The sequence below is a fragment of the Zeugodacus cucurbitae genome, chromosome 2 (genome assembly GCF_028554725.1).
Source record: "Zeugodacus cucurbitae isolate PBARC_wt_2022May chromosome 2, idZeuCucr1.2, whole genome shotgun sequence".
NCBI lineage: Eukaryota > Metazoa > Arthropoda > Insecta > Diptera > Tephritidae > Zeugodacus > Zeugodacus cucurbitae.
The window spans coordinates 83,904,966-83,929,163 of NC_071667.1; the positions used below are offsets into that span (position 1 = coordinate 83,904,966).

General features: G+C 34.3%; 1 protein-coding gene across 1 annotated transcript in view; it reads right to left on the reverse strand.

Annotated features, from left to right (window-relative positions):
- The window catches only part of LOC105218609 (zinc finger protein 1), a 47,587-nt gene extending 23,720 nt beyond the window's left edge, over positions 1-23,867 (reverse strand). The window contains exon 1 of the mRNA XM_011194311.3: positions 22,651-23,867. Within this exon, the coding sequence (XP_011192613.2) occupies positions 22,651-22,747 (97 nt within the window). The 5' untranslated portion in view covers positions 22,748-23,867. The remainder of the gene's footprint in view (positions 1-22,650) is intronic.
- Positions 23,868-24,198: the final 331 nt, after the last annotated feature.

Sequence of the window (24,198 nt, forward strand, 5' to 3'; positions counted from 1 at the left end):
GCATATATGAATTTTATAAATATTGCATTGTTGTTTGTGTAATGTTTTTATGAGCGCACAACTCTTATCATTTCGATCTCATTAAGTCGTCGGCTTTGTAGCTATTAAAAGAGAAATTAATTTCGTTAAGGTTTTTATTAAAAGTGCCACGAAGGGCATTCATCTACAATGCTGTCGTGCCATAATAACAAATGCAGTTCTTCATTCAATTGCCACTCTTCTCCCATATATGACACAAACAATTTGCGTGGTTTCTTGTAGCTTTCTCTGCATACATACAAACACAATGCGGTGCCACGCAGCTCTTGCTGTGAGAGTCTTCACAATTCATTTGTTGATTGTTGCTTTTGTTGTCATTTGATAGTTAACCTTAATTTACCTTAAATAACCGTAGGCAAGCGAGCAGACATACAACAAAAACAACAACAGCACACAATTTATTGAACAACATGCGTAGCGGTGAGGCTGTTGACTGCTGGCAATGAGTATGTTGTTACTGTTGTAGCAATACTAACAGCCAAGCAATACTCAATGGAAGTTTATGCGTGTGCAAGGAATATTTCCATCGTTTGTGTAATGACAGCGCCAATAATGCTCTAAAATAAGAAATCAAAAAGTCCAACAACAATCAGCAATATTGAAGCAAAAACCAAGTTGGTTACCTTTTTGGAGCAAATATTGAGCTTGTTGTTGTTGATTGCGTGTAAATGTTGTAGTTGTTGTTGTTAGCGCATTTGTGTGTGTGCGCTACTATCCAAAGCATGGGTACTATACTATAAAATTATTTTTTGTTGTTGTTTTCATTTATTTTATATTTGCTGTTGTTGTTGTGGAATGCTGCTGGGTCGTTGCATTGCATTTGAAGTGCAACGTTTACAATTACAATCGTTATTATTGCTGTGGCAATTGTTGCGCACATTTGATGCAGTTGTTGTTGTTGTCATTGTTATTGTATTTATGATTGGAGCAGCCGTTTAAGCTTTGAACGTTGAGTGAATGAATGCAACTGTTTGTTGTGGCAACATGTGTGCGAATGCGCTTGTGTATGTGTGATTGTGTTGGGTAAGTGAGTGCTTGGCGTCATCAAGAAGAGTTCGTTGTACGACAGGGAAGAAATTATTTTCACTTTCTTTACAAAGTGATTGGAATATACTATGTATTGTATATATTAATGGAAGAGAAGTGTAAACTTAAATGACTTATAAGTCAAAATTGTACAGTTTTGGTGATCTCTTGAATATATGTATCTTCTTCGTGTAGGGTATTAGCTCTAACACTCAGAATTCTAATATACTTAGTATAAGATATAATATAATATAATATAAAAATTTCTCTAATATTTTTAATTTCCAAAAAAATCAGTCATATTTCAGCAAGTGGCGCAGTGACACGCTATTCATCATGTCAGGCGACCTTGAAACTTCAAAGCTAACACACGTGGTACAATTTCCGTTAGCTAATTGGTGGAAAATGTGAAATCGAAACCAAAATTAGCAGCCAAGTTTGTGTCAAAATCCACAACGTTGGCAGTTCTTTTGACAGTCAGCTGTCATTAAAAAATGCTCACACAATTTAGGTGCTGACACTTAAAAATTACCGCCATCTCAACAGGTATGTGCCAAGTAAGCGCTAAATTTAAACATTTCGCCAGCGACAATGGAAATTAAAAATTATATTACGGTAAAATATACAATCGAAAAGTGACGAAAGCGCCGCCAAGCGCTAAAGCTCGGCACGTCAAAGCACCTGCTCGTTTTGACACACCGCTTTCTATTTGGAAAAGCTTGCTCACCTTCGTGCGCACTGAAATTATATTATTTTCCAATTTCTTTTTGTATTTTCTTATTGGCATTTTCGTAGATGTGTTGGAAAATCATCATAACATTTTTAAATGCCCATAAAAAGTTTGAGAAATTTGTCAAATTTTAAGTGTGAAGTAAATAAATTATAATTATTATGAGTTGAGTATGAGATGAGCGAACTTTGGCGTGGCCGCTAATTTACCAGCGTCAAGTGAGCTGAGTAGTAAAACTAGCGAACGAGCCTGTAAATCACGCAGACCAAAACTGAATTCATAGCCAGATTTGAGGAGGCGTTGGCTAACACTGTTATCCGAGCAATTACGCCGAAATGGTCCGTTGCAAACGCTCATAAAATGGGGAAATCAAATGAAAATAAAGCAAATATTATTTTAAAAAGCGAAAAGCTCGCCGAACGCTCGTCACAGGTGAGTGAGTGCACATGATAAATGCAGCAGCTTTTAGAATTAGACAACTATGAAGAGACCATTAAGCCTCTTTGGCGGCACTCTGATGTGTCAGCGTTTGATCTCATTGTTTTGTGTTTTGCTTTATGTGGCGGCGTTTTTTAGATGCCGTTATAATATTTTTTTGCAGCTTCTTTTGTCATAGTTTCTGATTTGCTTGTTTTTACTTTTACTTAAAGCTTAGGTAAATCGCCGAATTTCGCAGCAGTTCCAATTCTACATTTCCACAACCACAATCCGCTTGTTGGCCATATAATATATTTTATTGGTGCGGGTTAACATTAAATGCGCTCGTAAAGGTGCCAGTTTTATTGGCCACATGGAGAAAAACGACCACAGCAACGAGCTGTGAAGGCAATGGGCGCTGAAAGCAGCAAACAACAACATACAGTGGGCGTAGCGGACGGACAAGTGTCCCCAAGACTGCCGCCGACGCTGGCGTTGGAGGCGAACATGCGTTCTTGCCCTGAGGCGGTTTAGTGCGTGCGTCCGCCGCCAAATCTCTTGTGGCCATGTTCGACAAGCGTCGGTATTTAGGAAAATTATGAGCGAAATTAAATTATTAAACAATGGTAAGGCAAAGTAAAAACATAAAATTTATGTATAAACAATTAAAAAACGGACGCTCTCGCTCGCTTAAATAAACAAGTTGTTTATGTCCTGATTTTGTATTTGCTGTGCTTATTTTATTTTATTTGTTGTTGTTGTAGAAGTGAAATAAAAACATTAAAAACTTGTATTTTGGCTTTTCTTGCTTTGTTTCTACATTTGCGGTTTTTTCGCCGTATGGAAATGACAAAAATTATAATTGAATTTGACGTTTATATAATTAGTTAGTTAGAAGAAAGTGTAGTTTGTAAACAAAAAACTAGCATAACGAAGTCACAAACTAATAAATTACTATATTAGCATTAATGGCTGAACATTTATTCTCAAAAGAATTGGAACGAATTTAGTGTCCATTTTGTTGAATGAAAATATAAATCAATTCATTTAAAAAAACATAAACAAATTTTTCGAGCTTTCTTCTCACTAAAAAATCCATTTAATTTCAAATAAAATTTTCAAAATCATTTGCTATCTACTGACTTGAGTTTATGTCAGAAACTATTTGAGAATATTGAAAGCTTCCAAGTCATTTAGTGAAAGCTCCTGCTGGTGAAAGCTTTTAAAAGTGAAAGCTTTAGAGCTTTTAAATCATTTTGCCGTTTAAATTCAGTGAAAGCTTCCTCACGTGAAAGCTCCTGCAGATGAAAGCTCTGGCAAGTGAAAGCTTTATAGCTTTTAATTTTTTTTTGTTAAAAATAAAATATTGTACACATTATTAATGGAAATTTCTATTGCACATTGGTATTCTTCACATTTGTGGCACAAAGCATAAAAATGTGTGTTTGAATGTTTCATTGGATCATAAATTTCAATTATACGTATGTCCAAATATTCCAAGACTTATCAATCACACTCAATTGATATGTATCAACAAAAAAAGAATGTGTGAGTGCATGGAATTTAAAGGGAATTCACAACAAATAGTGAATGAGAGGTATAAAAGTGGGACTGGAAGCAGCGAATTAATGGGCGTAAGCGCGTGATTGTGTTATTTCATATTATAATTTTGTAGTAAAAGTAATGTAAACGAATTGAGTTATTATTATTTGATAAGTATTGCTTCCTAAAAAAAAAAAAATTTTTTCAAATTTAAATTACTCATTTATTTGTAAATTCGAAAATTTACACAGACAAAATGGTTCGTTTAACCGTTATATAACTTTTCCATTTAGGCAACAACACTTTTTATTTCAAATTGATTGAGCTAAATGAACGGCTGACACACTTACTACGGCGCTATAAATTGAAGAAAACAAAAAAAAAAATAAAGTACAGTTAACAAAAACAACAAGTGCACGCTTGTCTGTGAAATTGATGAAAAATATGATTAAAATGAGAAGTCATAACACTTGTTGCTTATGTTGGGAGCGCGGTGCTGTGAACGGCAGCGATGGGGAGCTGTAAACAACAAAATAGGTAAATCATCAAATGAAATATTCATTAAAGCGTTTTGACAAAACGATGACATGTGAAAAAACGTATGCGTGTGTCGGTAATTATTAGAAAAGTAATAACAACAACACATATAAATATGATTTGAGAAAGCCTTTGAAGAATGCCAGCCGTAGTGATAGTTGGTGATCTACATATATAGCATGTGTATATATTTATGGAAGTGATTCTATTTACATGTGTGTAGTTTCATATTTGATTGAAGAATATGCTTTATAGCGCGGACAAGAAAATGCCATAAAGCGTATGTAATGTGCCGGCAGCAATTAACCTGATTATGCAATTAAAAGCACCGCACACATTGCTTCGATGTGGTCTGCTGACCGCAACCGCCAGGCGACACACGTGTCGCGCAGCGCAAACAATAAGCATGACATAGCGGTGAATTGAGGTGATCTATATGTAGAACTCTTCAAGTACGACTTTCCTTTTTTTTACAAAAATTATGCAAATTTGAAAGAAATTCGTGTCACCCTGTATTATCTGGCACTTAATTCATTCACTTCCGTGAGTAGTCATTGTGAGTTGATGTGCAAAAATGTTATTATCACATGCTCATCATGTGACAACATTAACGTCTAACGTGTGCGAGTGTGACATTCTCCATGCATAAATTGATTTCCATGAAGCTTTTTCTTTTTTTCCCAGTCATGTCTCATGCGCTTACTCAATGAACGCACAAATTGGCTGTAGTGGAAGCTATAATTTATGGGAACATAAACAAAATGTTTTTCGTTGTAGAGGTAAAGAGAATTTAAAGGTGACTAAAATTTAGAATATAATGCTTTAATTGTAATTTAAAATTGTTTAATAATGATCGCCATAATCCAAGTAATCAGAAGAAGTAATCAAGAAAATCTAATTACTTTGCAATATTGAGAAAATTAATAAAATATATATTATTTCATGTAAATAATGACAAATCAGTACCTCGGTAATCGATTAAAATTTTTCAAGTACTAAATAATTATAAAGTAATGCTAGTCAAATATCAAATACTGCGTACATTAAATGATGTGACTTTCTTTATTTTAGCTGAATTTTATATATAAATGTAGTTTCTTAATAGCAAGGATCACGATAATCAAAGCAATCAGCAGAAGTAATCGTAAAAATTTAATTATTTGACAATATTGAGGAAATTAAGAAAATTAAATAAATAATAATTTTCAAATATACTTATTTCATGTAAATAATTACAAATCAGTGCCTCGGTAATTAGCGGTAATCAATTACAGTACTTTAATCACTTCAAGTAATCAAAAAGTAATGTTTGAGTAATATTTATTTACCTGTCAAGTACTTGAATCAAATATCAAATACTGCATACATTAAATGCAATTGCAACAACAACAATTACAACAAACAAAATTACTACCGAAACACATTAAATGTGGCAGCACAACAAAAACGCATTTGCATCAGTATTCAAGTGCATGTGAAATTAAGTCATAAATTAAAGGACTTAATTACCAGCATTACTATTGAAAATTAAAGCATTTGCATAAATAATCAAATAATAATGATTATGTTTTTTTTTGTCGTAGTTGTTGCACAAATGAAAATTGGCGCACGCCGCCGAAACACCAAAGCAACAGCAAAGCCATCACAAGCCAACAGCAACAACAACAACCAAATTCATTTGAAGCTATTAGTACTTTTGCGCTGAGAGTACATTTGCAAAAATTACACAAATAAAAGCAAATAAACAAAGTGCATGGTGACGGCACACACAAGTGCAGCGGCGCTGTGTCTGTCTGTGTGTGTGTGCGAAGCAGCAGCAGCAATGCATTCATTGCAATGCGGATCCATTTGAAAGGCGTAATTTGTTAAAAACTAATGGAACAGCAGCAACGCTTGAATTATTACAACTGATTGCTAGGCGCTTTAGGCACACACAAACACCCATATTCACATACACATATTTCATAGATACTCTCGTGAGTGTGAGTGTGTGTCCGTGTGCGCTGTTTTTGATTTATTGGCGCATAATTCATTGAGCTCCACCTTTGTGTTTATTTGTTTATTATTTATACGCTGGCGCATCATAAACAAAGCGGAAATTGCAATACCTGTGAGAAAAATGCGAATTCGCTAGGTAGGCCTAGGCTAGCATTACTTTATTACATTACATTACTGCACAAACAGACAAACATGTGTTTGTAAACAATCAAGCTCACACAACTACTGCATTTGGGTGGCGGGTGTGAGAACGCCACCAGCGGCAAAGCGGGGCAATGAAAATAAACAACGCGCGTGCATAAGTTTATGTTTGTATGAGTGTGTGTGGACGTTGCATGAATAGTGTAATAACACGAAATTACACGTTCACGCGCCTCTAATGGGAAGGTGCCACAAGACATCAAAACATTTTGCGTTTCCTTGGTTGTTGTTGTTTTTGCTGATTTTCCGTAGTTTTTTAGTTCACGCGTTGGCGTTATAAGCGACGTCGGAAATTGTCGCACATAATTCACCAATAAGGTGCGAATTGATATTTAGAAAAGCATTAGTACTTAAGTACAAAAACAAAGTGTGTGTGCGCTTGAGATGAAAGCGACACTGTCGGCGGTGAAAATGAGGTGAGCACAGTGGGTTGCTAGGTGCTTAAAATTTGTTTAGATATAATATAAATTAATATTTGTTTGAAAATGAGAGTGAAGCCATTAATGAGTTTGAAATTAAAAATTGTAAAATTTAAAAATTAGAAAATATCTTTCAAAAATAAAAAAAAAATAATTATTTAGATTTAAAAAATAAAATTTTATTTAGAAACATTTATTTAAGAATTAAAAAAAAAATGATTTTAAAAAATATTTAAAAACTTTATTTTTTTCTAAAAAATATGTAGCTTACTTAAAAAATATAATTTTATTCAAAAAAACTATTAAAAACAACAATATAAAAAAACAAAAATTAATAAATTAAAAAGTATAATATTGTTAAAAAATAATTAATAAATAAATAAATAAAATATTTTAAATTTAAAAAATATAATATTAAAAAAAATAATAATTTAAATTTAAATAATGCATTAAAAATTATTTATAAAAATATAAAGATTAAAAAAAGTTATTAAAAAAATTGATATACAAACAAAATTATTAAATATAAAAAATATGATTTTACAATATTAAAATATTTAATTTTTTTTTTTTAAGTCGAATCGTCCCACTGTGCGCCTACACGAATCTCCAACACACACGCACACACAAATTCCGCTTTGACAACTACTTGATAGCATGGGAAAACTGTTTTGTATATATTTATAGGTATTGCAGGCAGCGGCGTTGCTCGTATTTCAGCGCAATAATTTAATGAAATTGTTGTTGTTGCCTGCCTTTCTAAATTGGCGCTCGTCTTTTGAGAATGCATAAATTTTCTTTGCTTAAATTTTTGCTTTGATTTCGCTTTGTTTTTTCACGAATTTTATCAAAGAGCTGCTCATCTCTCCTCCTCCTTGATGTTTTTCCCTTTCATGAAAGCTATTTCGCCTGTCGACTTTGTATTGTGCGACTTAAGCCATGCTATAATTCTTAACGAATTTATTATAATAGCTTTTATGAGCTAATAAAGGTGTGCGTGAAAAAATGTGGCGTAGGTGGGCGGCGGCACTGACGCTCGGCTGCTTGCGCTCATAAACGCCAAGAAAACAACAACACACCGTTGGAGATAAATTTAAATGAAATAAACGAGAGCGCGTTATTATTTACGATTATGCGCCGTCGAACAGGTGAAAGGCAACACAAAAATTAATTGCTGCACACAATAAAGTATATTTATGTAGCTTTTTTATCGTCTGATGTTGTTGTTGTTGCTTTCTATTCTTTCTTATTATGATAGGCAATTCGGTACGTTCAAAGGTGACATTGAAATCTATTTTGGATAAGTTTAAGGTGATGCATGTTGTAAGCTGTGTTGCACAAAGCGGCGGCGGCGGCGGCGAAGAAGTGTGAATTTATTGTTCAAGGTGATTTGCTTGATTTATAATAACAGCAATAGCAATGCATTGCTTCACATGTCACTGCGGCGACACAAATACGCTGGAATGCAGGCCAAATGCGGCACACACGCACTCACCACTCCGCTCCCCTCTTCCAGTCAAGCCATCTTCGCCTTATTTAGCCGAGCACTCCCGGAGACTCTAAAAATGCACAGCCATTACTGGTGGCGCAGAAAAACGGTTCACACAAAGTCACGACGCAAAAAAACGAAGCACAGACAACGGTAAACCATGTAAAGCGCACAAAAACTAAAAACTAAATAAAAGCGAGCAACTAAAAACATGCGAAACTGTAATGAGAAAAAAATCGCGCTTGCAATCTGAAGCACTCGGCAACAGCATCGGCAGTTGGTACAGCTCGAGATGCTACCTCAGCCGCCGATATTCAGCCTCAGTCTCCGCTGCGCCACACAAAGGGCACAGAAGAAATGTGCATTTTTCATGCAGAACGTCATGGATGCAGATTTCTATATTTAGCATATTTCGTGTGCTGCTAGCGGCTGAGCAACAGCGTCTCAGATTGACTGCGTGATGCACCTTTTGAAAATGGAGCCAGCCGCTTGGCGGACGCAATGTGGCTACCTTCTGAAGTAAATGAGCAAATATGTTGCATGTAACTCAAGCATGGAACAACCACATCCATACATATGTGTGATTGCATGCAGGGAATGGACAGACTACAGTATGAACTGTGCGAGCGATTGTGGAGACAGGCGAAAAAACACGGTCAAGGGGACTGCGCTAAAGACTGCTAGTACGAATACATATATATTTGTTGTCTACTAACTAAACTACTATATATACTTACAAATTCACATATTTATGTTGGAATTGGAATAGAATGTTGAAACTCACATATGTATTTTTGAAAGTATATACATGTATATATATACGAGCATATACCACACATGTGCGCTATAAGACGATAATTGACTTTTCACTGATGCCTTTAAGATTTCTCAAGCGGCGCACAAGCGTTCCGCTTACCTAAGTCACCTTTTCTTTTCTCTGGCCATTGTAAAGGTGCATTGTCGTGCCACTTGAGAGTCGCCATGAGCAGATATTATATATACAGATATTTAAAGGCACATTTGTAGGTAAACTCGTAGTCTCAAGCGGTGCTATTGTGTGTCTAAATATAGCATCTATAGAGGCAGCAGAGAGGCATGAGCAAATACACACAACTAATTCCCGGCTTTGACGGCGATTTGCCACATTTTGTATGAGATGAGTATTTGTTTTTATTGGCATTCGCCTACAGAAACAACAGCAGAAACCAACGAGAAGCACTTAAGACACACACATGTGGGCATTTGAAAACCCTCAATTACCTCCTACCTATGATTGTGCTATTGGAATGTCCAAATACAACTAGGTAAAAACGTACCTACGCACATTAGTGGGCACACACACGTATAACGGTTTTTATTTTATCTCTGTGTTTGTGTGGACATGTGCCGCTCATGTGTGCGGACGCTCGTGGGAGTGTAATTTCTGCTTTTGAAGTGGCATCATTGCCACACAAATGTTAAATGCGATAATCGGTTAATGTGTAGGGCCAGCGTCTAGGTATAGGTACATAATGGCGTATGGGAAACGCAGGAAAGCGTATATTTGAAGTGAAAGGATTTTTCCAAATTGACTTTTGTGGCTAATGGAGGCGTTTAGGTGCAAACAAATGGGAATGCGTATTGTTATAACGCGCTTACAAACAAACAAAAAAATTTCAAAATTTTTCAAAAATATTTTTGAAAATTTTAAAAATTCCAATTTAAAATTAGTAGGAAGGTTTAAAATAGTAATTATTACTACCTCCGAAATATGAATGAAATTTCCAAAATTTTCAAAAATATTTTCAAAAATTCAAAATGAAAAATTTATTGACATATTTTAGGGGTTAAAAAAGTATTCCATTTATTTAGTACCTCTTAACTTCAAAACTTTCGAAAACTCCTACCAGCACCTTGTGTGAGTGGCCAATAATTTAGTTAAGAGTTTAAATATAAAAAAATTAAAATTTATTAATAATATAAACTCACTTTGGTAAATAGTAACGGTATTTATTTGGCCATTTCCAGTCACAATTACAGTGCAAACACATGAAATTTATTGCAATTGAGCCGAAACGAGGCAAACGAAGCGCGCAAAGCAAGCCAACCACATACAGTGTGTGCAAAAAGTGCAGCCAACAGCATGAAGTTAGCTGCTTTTCACTGCTCAATTGAGTATATGAAAGCGAGTGTTTGGTGCAATTGAAAATTGTTTACATGTTAATACGCCTTTGCGCACAAGCAATGCGCCGCAATGAAAAAATGCAAGAATTCAAATAAAATAAACTCGCTCAATAGCAAACAAAATAAGACAAATCAAACCAAAACAAATAAATAAGAATTGCAATAAAAGTTAAAAAATCGCAAGCAAACAATTTTCGCCACATTTGTTAAGTGTTAAAAAGTCACTATTTTGTGCTTCGGTGGCATGTGCAACACATGTGTATATAACGCCACATTTACATTTATAGATGTGCATATGTGTATATTCGTGTGTTTAACGGTTTCGCTTGCAATTATAAATACCCTTTGGGTGCGAATTTTTTCGGCAACGGCCATCAGCCATGTTGTACCTACAAAGGATTTTTCGGGCTTTGACTGACTGCCGAAAAACTCGTCAAATAAAAGTAAAAACAAAAAAAATCTGTCAAAAAACAACAATTGGTATGTAAAATGAAATGGCTCTGTTTTGCCTTTGAGCGTACAGAACAATTTCCAAAAAATGCGCTTTTTAAATAAATTCAACTGCAAACATATATTTATCTGCATGCCTGCCTGCATATGCTCTGTGTGCCTGCGATAGCCGAAAATAAAGAAAAAATTAATAAAATACAACAAAATAAAAAATAACAAAATTTCATGCAATTTTCAACAGCACAATTGTTTCAAAGATAATTCCGAACAACCGACAGAGTTTTGAGCTGCAACGAGCGCCAAATATACTTGTATACAGTTATGTGTACAGTTGCCTGTGCGAGCATATGCGCCAATTGTACAAAGGCCGCATTTTATTTAACAACTCCGGCGAAAATCAACGACTGCAAAAATAAAATAAAATTAAAGTAATTACAACAAAAGAAATATTGGCAAACAATTCACCTTCGAAGCGTAAATGCAAGCAAGCAAGCCAACCAACCGACCAACCAACGCACCGGCAACAGCCAAACCGTTGGCAACCGCAGTAAGAAAAGTAAACAAAAACAAATTTGCACAAAGAAATCAGCGAAATGGACGACAATCCAGTTGGAGCTGAGTGTGGAGTGCTAGAGGGGAGGAGCTGCACGCTGGTAGGTGCTGCGGTTGCACGGTGGCACAGCAGCAGCAGCTACCTTTAGTTTATATGTGGGTATGAGTAATTTTGTATAAAATGGAGTTGTGTGCTTGTGTCCAACGAATGCCGAAAATTTTACACCAAATTCATTTTCACTTTGTGGCACGATAAAAAAAGATAATAAAAGGAATCTCCAAAAAAAGAATCAGGCTTTGACTAGCGTCTCTGTGAGTTACATTGATTTATTAAACGCTTTTCTCTCGGCGGTTGGCTAACGAATAAAGCTACATATACTCCAGTAAGCTTTCAAGCAGATACCAGAACTTGCCAAGCAGGAGAAGTCAAAATGAATATGTTGTAAAGGATGCTCGATGGTAAGATCTTTTAGTTTGATCCTCGATTTTATACAACTAGACCTTCGTAGAAGAAGTTATGGTCACTAGTAATTTTAAAAAATAATTTTATTATTCTAAATTTCTGCATCCTAAAATACGCATTTCATTTTAGTAGAAATGAGAGAAGCTCCCATACATAATATTTCCAATTGAACACAAGACATTTAAAAATTCGTAAAAACGTGGCAGCCAACATCTGTCTTATATTCTGCAATATTTGCCATTTATTTAATTCATATTCGGAAAATATATTTAATATATATGCAGATAGCCAATAAACGACACACACATACATATATATGAATATATGTAAGTATGTATGTTTGTGCACTTGAAATCGATGGCGCAAATCAGTGAAATCGAAAATGCACATCTATTAAACTGCGCTGAAGAGAATATGTACTACGGCAGCAACAAAAAAATCACAAAAACAAAAACAACAGCAGCAGCACTAAAATAGCAAAGCAGCAGGCGGCAAACGAAATTGGCAAGATTTCAAGCAAGTTTCCATTGATGGCAGCAGATGCTGGACGCTGCAGCTAAGAACTGAAAACTGAGCAAAGACAATAGAAACAACAAAAATGTGAAAGCACAAAACCTTTTACTATCAATGAAAAGTTCAACTTGTTAGCATAATCTCAATGTTTGCCTTCGACTACTTAGGCAATGAATGAATAGTACAGCGAAGAAAAGTAGTTTACCTTAAATTGGAAGATGAAGGCGAACGCGAATCAAGGCAGTGGCAGAGGGTGCGAAAATTAATTAGCAGCAAGCAAGATTAGTGTGTTTAAGATTAAAATATATTTTAGTATAAACATAAATGGATGAATCCACTACTTGAGAAATATGAATTATAGTGTATACATATATTATTGTTGTTTTTGTGTTTCTTATATGCTCAAAATTAGATATATAAGCATTTAAGTTGCACGTAGTTACTTAAAGAGTAAATATTCGCAGCCATTTTGTTGTTTTGAGACTCAGGAGAGAGCAGTGACAGCAGCAACAACAACAATAGTTGCAAGAACAACAACGGTTATTAAACTGACAGTCAACGTCAAGTTGCCGACAAACACTACAAATGATTAATTACTGGCTTGCACATGCACAGGCGACAGGAGTGAAGGCACAGAGTTAGGCTTTAAGGACTTCAATTAGAGAAAACTGGAGAAGACTTCAACTAGAAAAAAAAAAAACAGAAATTGAAAGATGCTGGAATGTGTCTCAGAAATAATGATTCTTTAAGGTCATGGAAACATAAATATTGCAGCAAAATTAACTGGAATTTGGAGAGAAAGATGCTGTTAGGGTTCGAAGGGTTTTTCTTTAATTTGAACTAAAACTAACTTTGTTGTTTTCTATGCCTAAAAAATTAATAATTCATATTTTCTTTAAAATTTTTATATAGATCTAGTTGCGCCGAAACTTCTTACAGCCGCCGCTAATTCAGCTGTTCCACTGCTTGTAGAGCCATGGAATTATTTTCGCTAGTCTCACATGTGTTTTTCTTCTTTGTGCTCAATGCCAAGAGCGTCAAAAACTATGAAAAATTACTTTTTGAAAAGTTATGAAAAATTGCGGCTTAATAATATTTTCATTAACAAAAGTATTAACAAGTCAACAAAATATGAAATATAAATAAGACAAACGAAAACAAAAACAACAATTTGCTTTTTAGTTTTTAAGCGAAAAAAGTGACGAAAATAAGCCAACGTGTTAAGCTTGATTTATGGGACTTGATATAAGGTACACATACTAAGTAGAGCAGCGAACGGAAATGAAAAAATAAAGCAAGAGTGTGGCCAGACTTTGGAAGAAGTGAAAAAATTTGGAAAATATTGAAAAAAAAATTTGTTATGTAAAAAATATAAAAATATTAAAAAAAACATAAAAAATATTTGTTGATTTTTTTTCGAATTTTAGAAATCATTATTTTTTGTTATAAATAGTTAAAAATTTACTTACAAATAAGCAAACATAGAATTAATTTTTAAACACTTATAGATCCACGTGTGTTACTAAGTGCTTAAAAATGCGCCCACTAAAGACCCTCACCGCATTATGGCCGCCACAAGTCTAAACCACGAAATACCTTTGGCTTTCGGTGAACATGTTTCTTGAAACATTTACATAGACGCCACTGGGTAACCCCCTACAAGCAGACAACAAATTTAGAAAAACAGAAAATTCTGATTTATTGTTGCTGTCTCGACAGCGTCTATGTGTGCTTGTAAGTGTGCTTTTGGACATCACCTGTTTGCGTATGTGCTCTCTCGGGCGTCATTTTCCAAATCAAAAACCAACAACAACAAACAGTTATACACAACTGAAAATATGCACTGAAAACTTTCATAAATTTGTAAGCAATTCGACAAGCGCAATTAATTATCTTGCTACAAAATAAACTGAGGAGAAAAGCGAGAAAACATGCAACACTTCAATGTTCTATCAATTTGGTTTCGCTTCGTTTTGTTGTTTGCGTTAAGGTGCGTTCTCAGCTGTTTAACGCCATCAAAATTAAATTAACTCAACGCAAGTTAACTTGTCACGCAATAATGAAATATTTAGTCGCGAAATATCTTGGCGTCAACAACAATTAAAATGAACACAAAAACGAAATTAACATGCGCGCACAGTGGGCGCCAGCTAACTGGTACTATTGTAGTGAAAAAATTGAGGTTTTTGTGGCGTTTGCTGCACTGTGCGCAATGCCCACCCACACACACACCGCTACTCTGAAATATGGCCCGTCACTGATTTTGACCTGTTTAACAAATTGAAAACGGCTCAGCATTTTCGGTTTACATTTGATCGATTACAACGTCAACAGCGGCTAAGTGCGTTTTCCTCCATTTGTACTCTACTCTAGTGTGGTATATAGACGGCTAATTTTCATAACCAGCACAATGTCAACCAGCAACAACATCGCCAATAAATTATATATTATTAAGAGGAGGTGATCATACACCTTCAAGTTTATACATATGTTTGTTTTTGTTGTAGCCAACCTGCAGCCATTTTTGTCTTCTGTCCTCAGCTGCCATCAGCTCAAGTGGCATTTGAAAAAGTGCCACCGCAACTGAAGAATTAGCGAAGGATACAGCGTCCATTCGCATTAACGCAACGATGTTGACTTGGTGTTGTTGCGTCGCGCTGAAGGCAGCGTGTGGACGTGCGCAATTAATCTGCTAGCGTTTGAGCAAAATTAATTGCGCTGGATTAAGGTGTTTGTAGTGAGTTAAATATATATTTTTTAAATTTAATATGTGGAAAATATGCAAAAAATTATTAAATAAAATATTAGGAATACAATTATATAACAACTAAATAGTAAAAAAAATAATGAAAATATAAAAAAATTAAAACAAAAAATAAAAAAATTAAAATAAAAAAAAATTAAAAAATATATAAAAAAGATATTTAAAAACCAATTTTAAAATTTTTTGAAAAAAAAAAAAATATTTTTAGAAAAATTAAAAAAAAAATTAAATAAATAAAATAAATAAATAAAAATATAATAAATACATATTTTTTTTATTTAAATTTTGTGTATAATATACAATTTTTTTTTTAATTTTTTTTCTATTTTCATTCCCTTTTTTTATATTTTCTAATTTCAATACTCTATTCTTTCATAACTCTATTCTTTCTTTTCAGCAACTGCATGCAACGCTCATTACTCTCTCAACCAATGCGCATTAACGGTACACCTTTACGCATATGCATTTCATAAATTTCCAACGAAACGATAATTGCTTTGGCGGCATTGCAGCGTCGAATTCAATTAACTGTGTGAATTTCCACTAGCGAGTAACGGATTGGAGTTGCAGCAGCACCTCCTTCACACCTATGCATGTGTGAGTGTGCTGTTGTTGTTGTGCGATTGCAGCTTTTATTATTTATATGCATGCTTAGTGTGTGTTGTTGCAGCGCGCATTTGTTCGCACCTTCAATTTGTTGGAATGAGTTTAACGCATTGACAGGTTTATGTTTTGTTTACGCTCAACTTCGACATAGCCATCAGCGCACACACACACACTTACCCATACACCTTCATATAAAGATTCATGTTTAAAAGCGTGTGAGTGTGTGCGCCAGCTTCATTTTGCTTAGCCGCCGGTACTTGCGTTTGTCAGTCAGTCAGTCGCACATAGCAATAATAACAGCAATAATAATACCTATGCAGACACACATACATACATATATAGAGGTGTGTTTGTGTGTGTGCAGCACTTGTTTGGCTTAATGGAAAATCGTATTAAATTTTCAATAATTACAAAACCATCTGAGCGCGCTGCGTGAGAGCACTTACCGTGTTGTTGCTAATAAAACAACACACACACTCGATCATATTTGCCACATGTATGTATGTTGTTTGTACACACACTAAATGCAAAGCTAAAGAATTATTATAAACAAATACGTCTGATGCGAAAACCTCATACATCTTGTTAAGCGTTATTTGTACTCCTCACCGCCCCCTCTCGCTCTCTCTCGTGCATTAATATTTTTCAATTTATTGCTTTGATCACCATTATCTACTCGCGCATCTAATTTTTATGCTTTGCATATGCTCCACGAGCGCTTCCACTTACATAAGCTATTTATTTATTTAAAATAAAATTTATTCAAAATAACTAATTTTTGTTTTTTTTTTGCAAAGCGTAACAAATGCTCGGCTAATTTATGCTGTCGTTGATGTATTTTGTCTAAGTTTTAAGTTTTTATCGAATGGAACATATTGTAGACTGCGTTGGTATATATCAATCAACTGGCGCCACGCGTGTGTTTTTTTTCCAAAAATTAAAAAAAAGAGAAATATGAAAAATATTAATTCTATTAAGTTCATTGCTAAGAAATAATATTAAGTTGTAGTTTCAACGAGATTTTCATTACGGCTGCGAAGGTTGGCCGTTTGATTATGTGTTGCATGGCGTAATGTATGGCAGATTTTATGATTTGTATGAAATTCGCACAAATCTCAATTTATTATGTTAAGCTTATGTGGTTAGCAATTGTATTTAGAATATATATAATATTTGAATAGTGCAATGGAATCCAGCAGAATCTTTTGTATAATTAAATTTGGTATACATTAAAAATAGTTTTCTACTTATTAAAGAATTCTTGAGGTTAAACGAATATTGGAAATTTGTTATGCTAGTTTTAAGATCAACTCCACTGAACTTTAAGAAGAAAAATAATAATATTTTTAATGATTAAATTTTATATAAATTAAAGATACTTTTTCAATTTTTTCGAAGAATTTTTGAGGTTAAAAAATATTTTAAAGAGATTATGTTGGTTTCAAGACCAACTTCGCTGTATTCTAAGAAGAAAGAAATGGTATAACATTTATTTTATGGAGTTCGATCCAAGACAACTTAAAATAGGATAGATTGCTTTTCTCTCATTTTATTTGCCATGAAGCAACGCTAAATCTTCGCTTCCTAAATCAATACAAATTTTTAGGTTATATTTAAAGCCCTTCATAGGAACTGTATATATTTTGAGATTATGTTTTGACACAAAAAAGTTTTGAATTCTGTCAAAAATTAATACCGAAAGTATTATGCAGTACAGTATCGAAAAAAATGGAAAAAATCCACGAATGTACGAAATAATCAAGAACTTCGAAATGTCATCAACAGTGCATAGATAAAACCGTAATAAATCAATTGCTACACGAATGCAAACGAGTTTCAAAGGTAAAACGATAAAGAGTTACAATAATAAATCGCTCAGCTATAACCGGTGGACAGTACAGTAGTAATCACCATGCTGTGAAACATAGCAAACAGATTATGACAAGTGTAACGAAAACAACCACAAAAACAAAAAGCAAGCAGACAAAGGTGTATGAAATGGTAGCAGACAAACAACAACTACAAATGGTGTTTTGTATGCACACAAAAAGGCAGGATGATGAGCGGACACATTAGCAACACAGAGATTACAACAGGAGCACAAACACCAATAACAACAAACACAAACAAATCACTTGCTTGCCAAGTCCGAATCGAAGGTGTGTTGTAAGCTATGTTGTACTAGTTGTTCTTGCTTTGACTTTTGAAACACCGACTGCCTGCCTGTCTGACCGCTGTCTGCTCATAAATTTAGGATTCCCCGCATGCGGCAGACAATGGAATTATTTACCTTTTTCGTGTGTCTGCCAACAACTCCATTCACACATTTTCAGCGGTAGCACTGCGTTATTGACTCTATGGAGTACACAGGTGTGTGTGCTGTCACGTGACACAATGCAAAGGTAGCATGTGTGCTTGCCACTTGCCACAAGTCACTGTGGCTGGCCAAGTCGTCGCTTGCCGTTGTGTACCTGTTCGCGTGCGCATGTCCAACAACACTACGCCACAAGCCATAATACACTCAAAGGTGAGTTTATATACTTATGTGTGATTGTTGGTGTTGTTCTACGAGCACACAATGAGGGTTAAAACCTGTTAGCTTGGTTGGGTACCTGCCTACAAGCCAAGTATATGCTTGGTTTGTGTGTGAGGTAGTTGGACGACGCAGGTGCGCGCTCGGTCGACTGTCATTTGTAGGTGTGTTGACTTTGCTTGTGGTTTGACTTGTTGTGGTTGCCTTCGTAATTGGTAGGAGGTGCTTGCTACCAATACACAATTGACTTTGTATTTGTGTGTATGTGTGCGGCCTTTCTTTCACTTGTTTGCTAACAAATGTAACAAATTATATACGGTTTAACAGGTTGTCGTGGCTTGACGGCAATGGCGCCTTTTGAATGATGGTGCCATTAATGGCTGCTTAAATGCTTAAATGCCGCGAAGGTGCAGATATTTATAATTGAAATTAAAAATACTTTTTTTTTTTAACTTCACACAAACAAACACACACTTATGTATATACATATGAATAGCTGTTGAAAGCATAATGCACACACACATTTTGTGACAATAACAATTAAAATTAACAATTTGCAAGCAATTTGCTACACTTTTTTTCAGCGCAGCGTCGACAAGCGTTGTTTTTGTATTTTGCCTGCGTTTTGTCAACGTTTGTGGCGAGTAAAAAAGTGCGAGAAGGCATTAAATGAAATTAGCCACATGGCTGCCAAAAAATCAACGCACACACACGCATTGCTTCTGGCTCATATGTGTGTGTGTGCATAAATAACATTTCAATTGGCCAGTTTCGTTGCGGTGCAGCCCAAAAACACATACATTTACAGAGTGTGCAAATAGGTATTTGTTGCTTTATGTGTTAACATTTTTTGTTGTTGTTTTTTTCATAAAAAGTCTGCACACAAAAAATTAAAAGCATTTTTATAATTTTTGATTTATGCGCTTTTCAAAACAAAATTATCTCGATATGAAAAATTGTCTTGTCATAAGTGTGGAAAATATTAAATATAGTACATGAAAGCAAATTGTTAAAATTGCATGCTATTTTTAATTAAAAAATGTGATTTTTTACAGAAAAATTTGCAAAAAAAAAAATATTTTAAATATTTTAATTTTTTGTTCGAAGTTTTTTTTTTCTAAATTTTCTATTTAAAATATAAATATTTGCTCGGGATGTACAAATAATTTAATAATTTGTGGGTATATAAAACCAAAGGAGTTGTAAAGATCAAAGGTAGCATACATACTAAAGTATTTAAAAAAATGTTATTCTTCAAAAAAAGTAATTTTTTTCAACATTTTTAATGGTTGAAAAGAATGTTTAAATAAAATATACAAAATTAAATGGCATCTCAATAAAATATAAAAATCTGTATTATTTTTTTGTAAATTTTTCACCAAAAACCAATTCTAACGTATATTTCGAAAAAGTTTGATATAAAAAGGTTCTTACGAAATCTCTTTAAAATTACTCGATTACAAAAATAAGGAGTTTAACAAAACTGTTATCGAAAAAAATTAAATTTTATGAAATTATTACTACTCATTAATCACAAAAAACACACTTTTCAAAACCCCTCAAACTCAGTTAAGATCAGCACCTTATGTCACTCATTCAAAATACATGCAAGAAACCTTTCATTGTCTTCCAATAAAGAGAAAACGACAGTTTCGCCTACAAAAACACAAACAACCATATCATATTTTGTGCTGCTGCTGCAGTGTAAACAAATCTCCGCTTGCCAGGGGTATATTTCACATTACAGCGAATGAGCTGAAAGACGCTACAACAACAAGAGCAGTGTGCAGAAGTACAAAAAATAATTGTTTATAAATTCAATGATCTTTTGTTTACAAATAAAGTGTTTTCCAATTATTGTTTTCGGCGCTGCACGGCTGATAATTTTGTTGAAGCAGCATTTAAGGTGTTTATTATTATTATTGTGCTTTTTTCGAGAGAGAGAGTTATCGCGCTGAGGTAACATTGTATGGCACACTAAGGATACAAATTTGTTTGAGAGTATGTGTGTGTGTGGAACACTTTACTTATACTCAGTTTAATGTGCAGGCGGTGTTGACAAAAGCGTGCTTGGCTCAAACTCAAACTCTTTGCATTGTTGTTGTTGTTGTTTTTGATAGTTTTTGTTGTGTACCTCAAGTCTTTTTGCGATCTGTAATTTGATGCTTGATGAACAGACGGTGTATTTATTGTTGTTTGTACACTTTTGCTGCCACGGTTTAAGGTGAATTTTTCGTATATACAATGAGACATACATACAAACACACTGTATAGCCATATATGATTTTGGTTATATTCTATGCACTGTATGTATGTAATATGCTGATCGCCCCCTTGGAGTTTTTTGTATATTTGACGCTTTTCTGGGTTATAAGGACCACACATTGGGTAGCGGTGATCTTGAAAAAATACACACATACATATGTATGTACATATATATTTTGAACCTGAGTTTGTATATAATTAACATAAGAGACGTGCTTATATTTATATGACGTAGGCAGTTCAGTTTGCTTTGTTTTTTCTTTTTTAATTTGAGCCGCCGAATTATTAGGAATTACTGATGACTAATGCCGATAAGTGCAGTTTATGGCTGAGGTCATACGTTTACAAATTATATAATTCTTGAGTTAAATAAATGATTTCAGGTGATTTTCTTTGAGAAATTTTATTAAAATAAAATATTAAAAAAAATATATAAAAAAAAAATAAAAAAATAATTTTAATTTAAAGTATTTATTTTTGGTTTCATAAAAATTAATTACGCAGCAAAATTAATTATATTTTTTTATGCATAGCCAATTGGTTGATTTGTTTTTTTTTTTAATATTAAAATTTACAGTTTGAGTGCATAAAAATACTAAGGAAAGGATATCTTTTAATGTCTTCAATGAAGTATCGACATACTCTCTTCAGTTGAATTGAGCTCCATGAGTACCTACTTGAAGAATTTTACTGCATCTTTAATATAATTTCAATTACATATCCGTTAGTTATAAAACCAAACTGTAAATATTTGTTTTACTTTAGAAATTAACCGAATTATTAGTTTTGTTGACAGGAAAAACTACCATCCGCAAAACACTCAAACTTTGTACCGCACTAAAGCTTAGTAAGTGAATCTGATAAGCATTCTGGGGAATTTTGAAAAGTATTTATTATGCACAAGAGTCGAAGAATGCAAATACAAAATAAATAAGTGACTACATACTTATACATATATAAAATATATAAGTAAGCAATAACTGATATAAAATTTGCAATAAAACGCATTAGAAATTAATAAATCACAACAGATATGTATGAGTGGACTCTCTAAAAGTGTATACATATATAAAATTCGATTAGATGATTTTTGAGAATTATGAATGAATCGACTGTCGACAAACGCTAATGAATGCTTACAAATAATTTGGCGTAGGAAAAAAATCACTACTCAAAGTGATAGACCGTTTGATGTCGTAGCAAATATTGCAAGCCTCATACGGGTTATATAAAGTTCAACAGAAATATTAAGTCTGAAGATAACGCGGTCTCAGAAAAAGGAAATATAAAAGTCAAGAAAATAATAGAAAATTGTAAATATTTTGAAACAATAAATGATTCAGTAAACATTTAAGAGGAAAATTCACCTCAGGAAAACAGTATAGTTATGAAATAATACAATTTGTGTAATGTACCGTAATTTGTAACGAAATCTTGTGAGATTACATAAAGCTTTTATACGAAAACTGAATAATAACGCATAGTTAGAGAATAAGTGAACACATTAAGGCCTTAAGTATATTTACTCATGAATTATCTTCCACAATTGGAAATAAAATAGGTGAAATAATTACATGAAGTAAATATTTTAGAGCAAAATGCTGTTTTTACTCAAAAATAATAGAGGTTCTAATATATCTTTATAGAGCGAAACTAAAGTAACGATAAAATAACTCTATAAAATATATAGTTCAGACCAAAATGGCGTAATTAATAGGAAACAATTAGGTTTCTACTATATCTTTATAGAGAGAAACTAAAGATCTCAAGAAATAACTCATTATTCTTTAACAGAAAGATCTATTGGAGTACCTTTGATCTGTGATAACAGCAAAGGTTAACTATTACTCTATTATAAAGTCCTTTCAATCCAATAGCAATAACCTTAATAATACTAGCTACTATTCTCTACTGGATAATATGTGATCTTGTCATCTACTTACATTGCACGGCGAACGCTGGTGATGATGGCATACTTTGGTTTATTATATTATCCTCTTGGCCAAAACGTGATGACGACGGCACCAAACAAGACAACATTGGAATGAGCTGATTTCTTTGTTTGCACGCGGACTTTTGTGCTTATACTTTGCTAAGTGAAATTAGCAAAAGCGGCGGCAATTGGGTACACTTTATTTTAATTTTGAGCGTGTTAGAGCATCATTATGCACTTGGTAACATTCATTTAGTTATTATTGGCATTTACAAGCGAATTTTGTTTTTTGGTTTTGAAAATTTTTCGCTGGAGAAAATGGCGGCGCGACAAGCAGATCAACAAACTGCTAGTTTTTTACACACACATGTATGTATATATGTTTATAACTTCAACTTGTCGGAAAACTGCACAGTGTGTGCTAAAAATGTTTGCACTTAATTTTGATTTTTTAATTATTTATGACACTTGCTTAATTATTTGTTATATGTTTCATAGGTTCACTTGAATGTTTTCGTTATTTAGCAGCGGCAAAGCTACCGGTCGTCGAGTGTGACACTTCGACTTTTTCACGCGCAATCTTACGTTTTTTGGGATTTTTTCAAACACGCATATTTAGCATAAATTTTCAACGTTTCCTTTGTAATTTTTTGCGAATTCTCAGCGTTACACAACTTGACTTTGTTATTTACAGTGTGCACTGTTTATTCAAACTGAACAAATTTTTCGTAATTCTCTAGGTGTACGGTATTTTTCGATACGGCTTTGTTATAACTTCAACACTTTATCTGGCAAATAGTGAAATCCAAGGTTTCAATTTGCTTTCAACTGTATTTGAATTGAATTTTATTTTGGGAACAACGTGTGTGTTGACCGCGCGACGTGCTAGTCGCTACTACAATATCTTGTGATGATTTTTGTGTGGCTGTTCCGCAAGCATGCTGCCGTGCTGCGTGACTGCTGACTGCCGCAGTCGACAATCAGCCTGCGTATACCGTTAACGGCATCGTCCCGATTTGGCAGCGGCGCTGGCGTAGCTGCTACCACCGCTTGCCAGAGATGTGTGTGTGTGTGAATGTGCGTGTGATACACAGAGCAGTGCCAAATTGGAACTCGGAGGGTTGAGGGTATTTTAACAGTAGCAATAGCTAGACACGAGTACTACCCACTGTAGCGACAAGCCTCAGCGTAATTACCAAGAATTCAACAACAACCACCAAGCAACAGCATCAGTGTGCATTTGTACCAGAGAACACTGTTAACTCTCGGCTGCCGTGTGCTCAGTGTTCGACCAGCAAATAGGAACAAATTTACGCTATGCTCTTTCTGCTTTCATAAACAGAATTAAACACGGGTGTATACCGCTATGCTACGCAAAGTACCGTTGTGTCGCACATCTGTTGGTGCCTCAGCTACTACAGAAACCGCTGATAGAATATCTGCTGCTCTGCACCGCTTCGGCTACCTTTGCTATTGCCATGTGCGTGTGTATGTACAGTTACATATGGCGCACACATCGGTACATACACGAAGATACCTCGTACAAATCCAATTCGTA